Source organism: Hemiscyllium ocellatum, chromosome 13 (assembly GCF_020745735.1).
Source record: "Hemiscyllium ocellatum isolate sHemOce1 chromosome 13, sHemOce1.pat.X.cur, whole genome shotgun sequence".
Taxonomy (NCBI): Eukaryota; Metazoa; Chordata; class Chondrichthyes; order Orectolobiformes; family Hemiscylliidae; genus Hemiscyllium; species Hemiscyllium ocellatum.
Window position 1 is genome coordinate 28,720,754 of NC_083413.1, and position 12,906 is coordinate 28,733,659.

At 38.1% G+C, this 12,906-nt stretch overlaps 1 protein-coding gene across 1 annotated transcript in view; it reads right to left on the reverse strand.

Moving 5' to 3' along the window:
* Nucleotides 1-12,906, reverse strand: part of meltf (melanotransferrin) — a 75,380-nt gene that overhangs the window by 56,286 nt on the left and 6,188 nt on the right. The window contains exons 2-4 of the mRNA XM_060834091.1: nt 10,595-10,749; nt 5,550-5,649; nt 4,572-4,757 (exon numbers count right to left, since the gene is read on the reverse strand). Of these exons, the coding sequence (XP_060690074.1) occupies nt 4,572-4,757; nt 5,550-5,649; nt 10,595-10,684 (376 nt within the window). The 5' untranslated portion in view covers nt 10,685-10,749. The remainder of the gene's footprint in view (nt 1-4,571; nt 4,758-5,549; nt 5,650-10,594; nt 10,750-12,906) is intronic.

A 12,906-nucleotide genomic window follows, 5' to 3' on the forward strand; every position in this document is an offset into this window, starting at 1 on the left:
TGTCACTTTTTTGGTATATCCACAATACTGGGATATTGGCTTTTTATGTTGGGAATTCCCCACATCCTTCTGTTTTTCAAAGACCATAAAATATAGGAGCAAAGTTAGGCCATCAAGTCTGTTCCACCATTTGATCATGGCTCATATGTTTCTCAACCCTATTCTCCTGTGATCTCCTTGCTAATCAAGAAACTTTCTCTCTCTTAAATACACTCAATTACTTGACTTTCACATCCTTCTGTGGCAATGGGTTTCACAGATTTACCACCCACTGGCTGACATTTTTCCTCCTCACCTCAGTTCCAAAGGGTCGTCCCCTCACTCTCAGACTATGCCCTTAAGTCTTAGGCCCTCCTACTAGTGGAAACATCTTCTCCACATCCATTCTATCCAGTCTTCTCAGCATTCTGGAAATTTCAATGAGATTCTCCCTCATCCTTCTAAACTCCATTGAGTACAGACCCAAAGTTACCAACCACTCCTGATATGACAAGCTCTTGATCCTGGGATCATTCTTGTAAACCTCTGAACACCTTCAAGGCCAGCACAAACTTACTTAGATATGGTGCCCTAAACTGCTCACTAAATTCCAAATGTGGTCTGACCAGAGTAGTACATCTCCAGTATTCCAGCCCTCTCAAAATGAATGCCAACATTGCATTTGCTTTCATAACTGTCAACTTACTCTGCACGTAAATCTTAAAAGATTCCTGAACCAGGACCCCTAAGGTCTTTTGTGCTTCAGATTTCTGAAGTCTTTCCCATTTAGAAAACAGTCTGTGCCTCTTTTCTTCTTACCAAAATGCATTTTCACATCATAGGCATCACCTCACACTTTCCCACACTGTATTCCATGTGTCATTACTTTGCCCACTTTCTTATGTTGTCCAAGTCCTTCTACAGCTTTCCTGCATTCCAGACACAATCTGTCCCTTAATCTATCTTTGTGTCATTTGCAAACTTAGCAACAATGCCCTCAGTTCCTATGTCCAGATTATTAACATATACTGTGAATAGTTGTGGTTCCAAATTCATTAGACACTGGCTGCCATTGTGATAAAGATCCCTTTATCCCTACTCTCTGCCTTCTGCCATATAGCCAGTACCTCGACCCTAACACTACACCAGTTATGAAGCCATGCTGACTCAACCCTATTTCACCATGCACCTCCAAATACTCCACAATCTCATTTTTAACAATGGACCCTAAAATCTTACCAACAACTAGGGTCAGGCTGACTAACCTATAATATCCTGTCTTCTGTCTTCCTCCCTTCTTAAACACAGTGTTGCAATTTTCCAAATCTCTGGCACCTCCATGACTCTAATGAGTCTTGGAAGATCAGCATCAATGCTTCCACAATCTTATCAGTTATCTCCTTCAGAAACCTGGGGTGTAGTCCATCCTGTCCAAGTGAAATATCCACCTTTAGACCTTTCAGCTTCCCCAGCACCTTATTCTTTGTGATCCACACTAGGGTTACCTCTGCCTTCTGACTCTCAAGTTCTGGCATGCCACTTGTGTCTTCCACAGTGAAGAATGATAAAAGTACCTGTACAGTTCCACTGCCATTATTTGTTCCCCCTTACTACTTCCCAGCCTAATTTTCCATTGGACCAATGCCCACTCTTGCTTTTCATATATCTAAAAAAACGATTACAATCTTCTTCTATATGATGAGCTACCTTACCATCATATTTCATCTTCTTCCCCCATTATTGCTTCTTTACTTGTCACCTTTAGATTTTTAGAAGGCTTCCCACTAATCTTCACCATACTGTACGCTGTTTTCTTTTACATTTATGCTGTCCCTGACTTCCCTTGTTAGCCACGGTTGCCTCATTCTCCCCTTAGTATATGTATTCATCCTTGGCATGAATTTCTGCTGTGCTTCCTGAATTATTCCAAGAAACTCCTGCCATTGTTCTCCACTGTCTTCCCTGCGAGGCTGCCCTTCCAATCGACTTTGGTCAGCTCCTCCCTCATGTCTTTGAAGTTACTTTTACTCAACTGTAATACCAGTTCATCTGATTCAAGCTTCTCCCATAATTCTATCATATTACAGTCATTGCCCCACAGGGGTTCCTTCACTTTGAGTTCCCTAATCAAGTTTGCCAAAGAAAGCCACGGAAGAAAGCTAGGCATCTCAACTTACATCAGAGGTGGGCTTACTTGGCACACTGGTGGCCTCACATTTATCTTCACAGGTAACAGACAATGAATGTGGCTCCACAGGTTCTAAAATCAGCTGAACACTGAATGAAGAACTGAATACATGACATGCCTTATAAAGCTAACATTCACTGTGACTACTAACAGCTACACCTTCAATTCTGCTCTCATGCCCTCGAGTGATGGACAATTCCCCTCACTACACTTCTACATTATCAGCTATCAAGTAGGAATTTCATGTGCTTTACATCAGATTGTCATGTGGACAGAGACTGAACTTGATTGCTTCACATTTGCCATGTCAGTTACTAGATGTTTTGCTACCTTAGCAGCCAATGAAATACTGACACGTTAATGGACATTATGACTGGCCATTCCAAAATATATTAACATTTTTGTTTCATGTATGGTCATTTACCTTTAAGAATTTCCTTAAATCCAGCCATCAGTTCTACTTTCCAAGAACAGCTTATATTCAATTTCCTGACAAATGTCATCATTAATTCTTAACGTAAGGCTCAATTTGGCCAGGAATTCAACTATGTTACATAGCAGGAGTTAAACCAGCAAAACCATTCCAATTAGTGACTATAGGCCTAATCATCTACCTGTTATGTTCCTGCTCAATGATTAACAAAGGTATCAAAAATAACAAAAATTTTCCTCTTGTCCCAATGATGCAAAGGCTACTGAAGCTAGGTCCTAAATCTTTAATAAATTTGTTCCAAAACATAAAACATATAAGAGAACATGTAGACACTGCATTAGTTATCTAGACTGGAAAAGTGAAATAATTAAAAGGTGGCATGGATTAGTAGGGAAATTAACACTCCATAATTAACCTTGTTTTAAACATTCAAAGTATATTGATTAATTAAATACATTTTGCATAATACTGGTATAGATTTAATACTTCAAAATCATGTGACTTTGCTTAGACTAAGTTCATGAAGATGGACTGTGGGATTTCGATCAGAATGAAAGCATCATCACACCAGCTGCCCCATTTAGATCAATTCATGATTGTGAGAACATGCAACCTTCAAGGTTTTTTTTTTGTTTTTGTCTTTTTCCAACAATAAGCAGTTTATTTACAGTTGGTACATTCCATGAACAAGCCCAGGACAGTGAGCTACTTCTACAGCTTCAGTTTCTATAGATCTCATTCATAGAATAAAAATGAAGACTTGCTCCCTGCAGTCAGTTCAGTCACTCTTCCCCCAGGGTGAGTCTATCAAACAGGTACTCCCCCAGGCCATTCTCAGGGACTCCCAGTCTCTTGAGGTTGATGATATGATCTCCCAGCTTCTTGATCATCTTACCTTCAAGGTTATATAAGGCAGTTAACATCATCCTAGATCACTAAGTCCTTAAAAGGCAACCAAGAATATAGGGAGGTGTTATTAGAAAAGAATCATGATTCAGCTGCACTCTGCACTGGCTTATTTTAATTGGTTCTGGAAGAAAGGCAATTATATTTGGCTGAACTTAAATCTTTGTATTATAGCTAACTTTATAACAATAGATGTTTAAATTTGTAACTGTTTAAACCTTTAGAGACTTTCAGAGGTTGAAACACTGTATTAACTGGATACATCACTTTTTATATACTCTGTATAGCAAATTGTTTAGATTAAGACTGTGATTTTTTTTGCGTTAGATTTATATAGTATTAAGGTTAAAAGCAACTTTTTATGCTAAATCTTTTGTGTTTAAGAAGGGTATAAGACATTCTTTTCAGTCGCTCAACCATACACAATAAAAATCACTTAACAATGGCTGTAGGAAAGAAGTGATTGAATGTTTTATATAATAGAAACTTCCACCAAATAAGTGAAAATTGAGATGTCAACTCAAGATTAACAATAATTAGGTAATATCTGCATACAACTCCCTTTCTTAAGTAAATGGGCTAGGAGAGTATCATAAACTATCTTATCATGACAAACTATCATAAAGTAAAGAAGATGGACCATAGATAATTGAGAACTTAAGGAATCAGTCAAGAGATAGTGGGAAGTGGCATCAGTCAATATCCATCACAGCAAGGCAGACTCAAACAAAAGATTAGATTAGATTGCCTACAGTGTGGAAACAGGCCCTTCGGCCCAACAAGCCCACCTCCGAAGAATAACCCACCCAGACCCATTTCCCTCTGGCACCTAGCATTATGAGCAATTTAGCATGGCCAATTCACCTGACCCACACATCTTTGGACTGTGAGAGGTAACCTGCACAGACACAGGGAGAACGTGCGAACTCCACACAGACAGTCACCTGAAGCTGGAATTGAACCTGGGTCCCTGGCGCTGTGAGGCAACAGTGCTAACCATTGTGCCACCCGATAGAAAATCAATCTACACACACCATCATTAGGATTCAATTACTTAAGCATTACCTTTTGGAATGTTACAATCCATCACTGACATTTTCCCAGTGTTAATTAGATAACCAATAGGAACATTCCACCCTGCTGCTTCATGGAAGCCTGTGTGGCAGGATTTTAACATTTTCAGATTGTTGATAGTGATTGAATTGTTTGCTTTTCTGACAACAGCCACTGCATAAAAAAGGGTTCCAACTTCTAAAGGGACAAGAAAGACACAGAACATGTATTAGTACCAAAATAAATTAAAAGAAATTTAACAATTCATCTAGATCTACCAGCATTTCATTAATACATCTCAGTACCATACCATACAAATATTGTTTCTGACTCCTCAGCAGTTGGGAGATATTAAACAAATTTCTAAGCTCCTTTACTCTTACATCACCATCCTTCCCCAATACAGATATAGACAATTTTGTAAACTAACCCAATTTAATCATCACATTCTTCTACAGTACTCCCAGGATAACTTTCCACAAAACTATAACACTTAAATAAAAGTCAGAGGAGCATGCTTGTTCCTGATCCTTAAAGTTACTCTAAATTGCCAGTCTGTCTATTTAAGGTCTTAACATTGGGAAGTGGGGCTGCCAAGCAGTCTCCAGGAGACAGGCAACTCAATTAAATCTTTATATGAATTCTAGACTTCTGAAAACCTCCCACTTAAAAGGGAGGGAAGAACTGCTTATGAGCCAAGCAGAAGAGGTGTACTTATCAGGGTTCTTGGGAGAACAAATAGGAGTCAACTTTGTTGGTGTGGGCTTGGAGTCACAAAGGGCAGAGAGGGTAAGGCCAGCAAGGTTTGTTTTGTAAAGAACAGTATTATTTATTGTGATCCTACAAATTCACTGGTACCACATTTTTATTTCCAAATTTTCTGGCATGATGGATTTTAATGCAGGTTCACTGAAACCACACCTTTGGATTATTAGTCCAATAACACAACCTTTACAGTAGCATGGGTCGTTTTATCACTATGTGCAGTACCTTGATCATACGTCTCACCAACAATGGGCTTTAGTTTATATTCCTTTGCAGCCTGATAGAGAGTCTCACCATCCAATGACACAGCATCTGCTTCTTTATTCTAATAAATGATTTAAAATAGTTATTATTTAAATAAAGAATTAATCTCAAACAGTTTTAATAGTTTCAATACTGTAGAATTACTTAAAGCTGGTATTCGCACAGGACTTTTCGTAATCTCAAAACATCACAAAGCACTTAAAGTTCAATCTGTATTGTATTGTTGAAATAACAGCAATTTGTTCACTGCAATTACCACAAGATATTTGCTTCGACATGATTGTGTGTGGAATAATGCTGTGTGATTTCATTTTTCATCCATTTCAGTGGACAGGCAAGCTTCATTTCAACATTTTAACAGAATTTGGTGCCCATCCACTTTAGCCCCTAATAAATTTAAGAGACCAAGAGACAAAATCATTCACCTTTTGGTGATTTGGTTTAAAACCAGTCTATATTAATGAAAATAAAAGTCTTATCTTTTGGTTAGCTGTTAGGATCCTATGTGAAAGGCAGATGGCCAATGTTAACATCACTTCTTAAAGTTATGGGCATTACAAATCTAAATAGTTTTACACCAAACAGCACTAACCTTACAGTCTTATTTTGAGTGCTCAAAACCAGCTGGTGTAAGAAATTGAATAAACTACCTTATTGCAGTGCAAATCATTGTGATTACAATTGATGCATTGCTGGAACAGTGTAGAGGAAACTGTATTCAGTACCTAGCCATGCTATACCTGACTGAACAGTGCATGAAACCAATGAGTTTATATTATTTTAATCAGCAATTATTTTCAGTCCCATTTATAGCTTTTTTGCCATCTAAATTGAATCACTGAAGAAATTGCTGGAGGAACTCAGCAGGCCTGGAATCATCTGATGAAGGATCACTTAACTCGAACAGTAACTCTGGTATCACTCCACAGATGCTGCAGATCTGCTTAGTTTCTCCAGCACTTTCAATTTTTGTTGAAGATTTATAGCATCCTCAATTCTTTGTTTTATTTTAACACTGAATCGCAGGTTTGCCTGAGCATAGATGGAGACTTATTGGTCCATTGTGTCTATGTCTGCACTCAGCAAGAGCAATTCAAGCAGTCCCACCTCTTGCCCTTCCCTTGTAACCCTTGACATGATACTCCAACCGAAGCCAAAACTGTGTTTCATAAAGGTTCATGATAACTGCAAACCTCTAACCTGCAAAGCCCAGGATTCCATATGACCTTTTAGCGAGCTTTTCAACCCATATCACCTTCAATATGCACATAATACCCAGGTGTTTCTGCTTATGAACCACCTTTAGAATTGTACCATTTCTTTGTGATGCCTTTCCTTGTTCTTTATACCAAAATGTTACATTTCACATTTCTGTGTATTGAATTCAATCTGCCCTGTGCCGACCCATTCTATGAACCTATCTATGTTCTCTTAAGGTCATCTTCGTACTCACAGTTCACAACATGTCTTGTTTCATCTCCAGATTGTGACCTCTATACTCACGTCTGCATGACTAAATTAAGAAAATAAAAGAGGTGCAAGTATTGATCCCTGGGAACATTATTGTTTACCTTCCTCCAGTCTGAGAAATACCCACTCACCATTGGCCTCTATTGTTTACCACTTTAACTAACTTCATTTCCATGTAGCCCTTTCACTTTTTATTCTCTGGGTTTCCATCTTGCTGAAAAGCCTACTGACTGGCACTTTATCTAACACATTTTGGGGATCTGTTTACTGCATTAGGTTAGTATGCAGGAATAATGAGTAAACAGGAAGGCTAATAGAATGTTATGTTTCATTGTATGGGGAATTGAGTGCAAGAGTAGGAAGGTTATGCTTCAATTATACAGAACATTGGTGAAACCCCAAGTGGAGTATTGCACACAGTGTTGTTTATCGTACTTCTGGAAGAATGTTAACACACTGAAAGCAGTTCATAGATGATTTACCAGATCAATACCTGGAATGAACGCATTATTATGAGACAGAAGACTAAACAGGGTACGCCTGTATCCTGGAATTTGAAATGCTGGAGATGACTTAATTGGAACATATAAGATCCTGAGGGGACGTCTCTAAGTGGATGTTGAAACTATGTTCCCTCCTGTGAGAGAATCTAGAACTAGCAGACATAGTTCAAAACTAAGTGGTTGCCTATTTAAAACATAGATGAAAAGGTTATGAGTCTTTGGAATTTTCTTTCTCAAAAGGCAGTGAAGGATAGATGTAAATTTTTAAATATTTTTAAGGCAGTGAAGGATAGATTCTTGATTATCAAAAGAATGGACGATTATCGGGGATACACAGAAATGTAGAGTTGAAGTAAAAATCAAATCAGCCACATGGCACAGCAGACTCGAAGGGCCGAGTGGTCTATTCTTGTTTTTTGGTCATATGTTTGTACTCTGTGTTACCTCAAAAAACTCAAGCAATTGGTTAAACACAACTTGCCCTAAACAATCAAATCAAAGCAAAACACTGGAGAGATCTGAAATAAACTCAGAAAGTGGTGAAGAAATTCAGAGTATAACGAAGTCTGTGGAGAGAGAAAGAGAGTCATAATTTTGAGTCTAACATGACTGTTCTTCAGACCAAAATATTAACTCCATTTCTCTGTCCACAGATGCTGCTAGATCTATAGAGTTTCTACAGCCACTTTATGTATTATTGCCTTTTACAGTTCTCTAAATTAAGTCAACTGATTACAAATACACAATTAACTAATTTTATAAATACCTGACAAGGGACTTTTATGAATAGCATTGATGAATGAAGGGTTGGGCCATTCTGTACCTTCCTGAGTACGATTCCAGTGTACACTGTTTGGTTGAGGGTTGTGTGAGTAATACAGAAATTATTCTGCAGGACAAGCTGTTTACTATAGCAAGTAACCTTTTCACTTTTTTTCTGGTCTGTGGTGTTTGCTGACTTGTCTGTTGTACTGTGCAAGTCTTTGTGGTTAGCAATTTGAATAATGTGGTTAGCTGTTGAATCCCAGTCATCCTGTTTTCACCAAGCGCCTATGAAAGGAATGACCAGTAAGCCGAAATTACAGTGCCAATTTTGTATAAGATACAGCTTCAGACAGGGTCATTTTTGTTTGTTTTCGGTTGAAAATTATATATCTGTTGCCAACTAGTCGATCTGGCCTGCAGCATGACATCCTGGTTGCTATCTTTAATGGATGGCAAACTCTGCCATCTCTCAGAAGATTAGTTAGCCAGTCTCACTGAAGGTAAGGATAGGCTTGGGAACCCCACTTGGTTCTAATTTCAGCATCTTAAATCCTGCAGCAAAATCCAGCTTGTAGATTTTAAATATCTAAACACTTTTTTATTTGGCTCTCTACTTTAATTCACATATACTGAAAATCCCTATTCCTTTACAGTCTAGAAATTGTGCACCTTTCAAACTTGGGATTAATTTTGATTGTTGGGTCACTAACCAATAACCCATACTTAAAGCAAAGAAACAGCACTGGTTTGAAGTCATAGACTCAGCAACAAGTCACATGGTGCCAAATTGAGAGTCCCAGTGCAGTTCACCAGATGTGCTGCTTGCAAATAGTAGAGTGCTCTCGCAGGCAGTAAGAAGGTGAATCAGGGAAGGTAGGGCAGCCGAGGACATTCAGGATCCAAAATACTTCTGCAGAGTATGGAGAAGCACTTCACTTCTGCTGGCCTCACAAAAATAATAATCAGAAGCATCTTTAGCACCCATAAAAATGATAAGGGTATGCACAATGCCATATCCAATTTAAAGTGGTATTCGGAAACTTGAAACACCAAATTCATACTAAATTGACCCAAACACAAGAAACAAAGATCATTTAGCTGCCCAATGACATGTCCTTGGCACTTAATGCACTTTGGTATTTGGGATTAATAGGGATATGATGCTAGTCAGCTATCAATCAGCTTGTGAGGTCTTAATGCCAAAGGTGATACAAATTAAAATTAACCCTACTTAGAGTCATAGAGATGTACAGCATGGAAACAGACCCTTCAGTCCAACTCATCAATGCCAACCAGATATCCTAAATAAATCTAGGCCTGTTTGCCAGCACTTGGCCCATATCCCTCTACTCCCTTTCCATTCATACACCCATCCAGATGTATTTTAAATGTTATAATTGTACCAGCCTCCACCACTTCTTCTGGCAGCTCATTCCATACACACGCCTCCTTCTGCTTGAAAAGGTTGCCCCTTAGGTCTCTTTTATATCTTTCCCCTGTCACCTTAAACCTATGTTTTGGACTCCCCCCACCCCGGTAAAAGAACTTGTCTATTTACTCTATCCGTGCCCCTCATGATTTTACAAACCACTATAAGTTCACCCCTCAGTCTCCAACGCTCCAGAAAAAATAGCCCTAGCCTATTCAGCCTGTCCATTTACTTCAAACCTTCCAACCCTTGGCAACATCCTTGTAAATCTTTTCTGAACTCTTTCAGGTTTCACAGTATCCTTCCTACAGCAGGGAGACCAGAATTGCATGCAGTATTCCAAAGGTGGCCTAACCAATGTCCTGTACAGTGCAACATGACCTCCAAACTCCTATATTCAGTGCACTGACCAATAAAAGCAAGCATACTAAACACCTTCTTCACTATCCTATCTACCTGCGACTTCACTTTCAAGGAACAATGAACCTGCACTCCAAGGTCTCTTTGTTCAGCAGCACTCCCAAGGACCTTACCATTAAATTAATGAACTATTGCTTAGCAATGTAGATCAACAAGAGCCATTTTTTGGCCTTCACAATAAAGCAATATTGTCAATTAATAATCTTATACTTCAAAAAAATGTAATTTCATATGAAGAAGTCAAGGAAACTCAGGGAAAAAACATGTTAAATGTGTATTACTAAATTGACAAGTTAAAGCAATGAAAACTTTCTCAATATTACAGTCGATAAGTGTGCCTGAAAGAAACTAATTTGGCAAATTGGATTCAATTGTTTCAGCAAAAGTTGTAAGAATGGGGAAAATGACCAAGTGTATACCGCTATCTTTTTCACACAGTCCAATGCCGAGGCTGCTTGAACGCAGGACATGGGAGGATGTATTTTGGCAGATTCAAAAGCTTTCTTCATTTCTAAGCACTTGTTCAACTCAAGAGTGGAAATAACACACCATCGAATCTCCCTTAACCCATAAGCTGGAAGAAAAATGAAAGAAATGAGAACTACTCAACTCATATGAAATCCTAGCATTTCTTAACAATGTGCATTTCTAAACCAGTGAAAAGTCATTCTTACACCAACAAGGCATAATTGCAATGGTCTGGTTTGCAGAGAGAACCAGTATTATTTTACATAATCCACATTTATTTAGTTATGAAGAGCAGAAATTTTCTTTTCTCCAGTCACTTTAACACTAAATACCTATATCAGCATTAGAAGTTGACTTACCTTCAAATATTTCCTTTGTCTCATTACCTATTATGTGGCAGCCAGAACTATTAGGTTAGTGAATAATGGTTTTAAAGCATGATAGTTTTTTTTCCATCTTTCAAAAATAGGACAATAGCTTCATTTTATATGAAAAGAAATGTGGCAATAAACAAGGGCTCAGATGTCTCAGATATATCAAAATCCACACAAATGCGGACAGATTGAGCGCTCGGGTTTCACAAGTGGCGCAATTAAGGCATGCAGTTTTTGAGTATTATTGAGAAAAGACACATTTCACTAAAGTTTTCTATATTGTAAATGTCAGACATGTGTAAAGAGGAAAAACATTTTGCACTGTATTAGAAAGAGTCCTGATTGGTTGACAAATGGATTCTGTTGTAGAAGCAGCGTATTGGAGAATATATCAGTAAGGTGATGACTGACAATTAACTTGTTTAAATTTGAATTATGCAGTCTGACTCTGATTGGTCAGGGCATTGTTCTGAAGAATTAACCAGAGAATGACTGTCACCTACTTTGTTAAGTTAAAATAGGTGCAACATATATATATGTTCTTGCTGTCTACATAAAACAAAGTTAAAAATCACACAACACCAGGTTATAGTCCAACAGGTTTAATTGGCTTTCGGAGCGCCGCTCCTTCAGCAGGTGGTTGTGGAGGACATAATTGTAAGACACAGAATTTATAGCAAAAAGTTTGCAGTGTGATGTAACTGAAATTATACATTGAAAAATACCTTGATTGCTTGTTGAGTCTTTCATTTGTTTGAATACCATGATAGTTTTACTTCTTTAATATGTAAATCTCAAAACTTCTTTCTAAAACGTTACATTCTCAGGTTAACTGTAACAATTGGTGTTAGTCAGATAATATGTTGAAGGTGTTAGCCTTCTGTGTTCTGTGTCTGTGCCATGATGTTTAGATTGATTCAAATCTAAAAGGAGAGTTAACAGAGTTTTACATGAATTCATGCAGTTTTTGAGCAAAGTACAATGTAACTCTGCAAATATAAATTCACCCCACAAACGTATATGTATATGTGTGCATGTGGGTTTTTGTGTGTGTGTGAACAAACAATCAAGGTATTTTTCAATATATAATTTCAGTTACATCACACTGTAAACTTTTGCTATAAATTCTGTGTCTTACAATTTTGTCCTCCACAACCACCTGATGAAGGAGTGGCGCTCCGAAAGCCAATTAAACCTGTTGGACTATAAACTGATGTTGTGTGATTTTTAACTTTGTACACCCCAGTCCAACACCGGCATCTCCAAATCATACATAGAACAATGCCTTATTTGTTACTATATCTAGCTTCTAGTATTCTCAAGAGCACAACACTGAGTCACCTAACAACCTTCAATTGGTTGTCAGCATAATTCTTAGCACATTCAGAATTATGAAGAAAATGTCTAATCTAATGATGGACAACATGTTTTTGAGTTCTGTATGCATAGGCTACTTACGTATGCTCATAGAGTCATAAGTACCGGGCATATTGCAAACAGCCAAAGGAACATGATGTCTGAAACAAGTCACCAGGCTTTGGAATAGGTGGCATTCATGCTTAGCATCATACCAGGAATTAAATTTGCATACATTACTGTGACAGGCAAAGCATCTTTCTCTCCTGACAACATGTTAGGCAAGTGTTGAACACCACTCATGTTACTATTCCACAATAACAGCTTGATCCACGATAACAGCTTGAAGAAACTGGTAACCTTTACATGTTGCTCACATTTTTGAGCTACTTTACCCTCCCAGGGTAACTTGAGGTAGATTGCAGGACCAAAACTGGTGACAATAGGCACATACATAGGTTTGCCCAATAAACACCAAAAAATGATCTGATTGGGACAGCCATTATTTCACAGGATGATTTTGATGTTGCCAA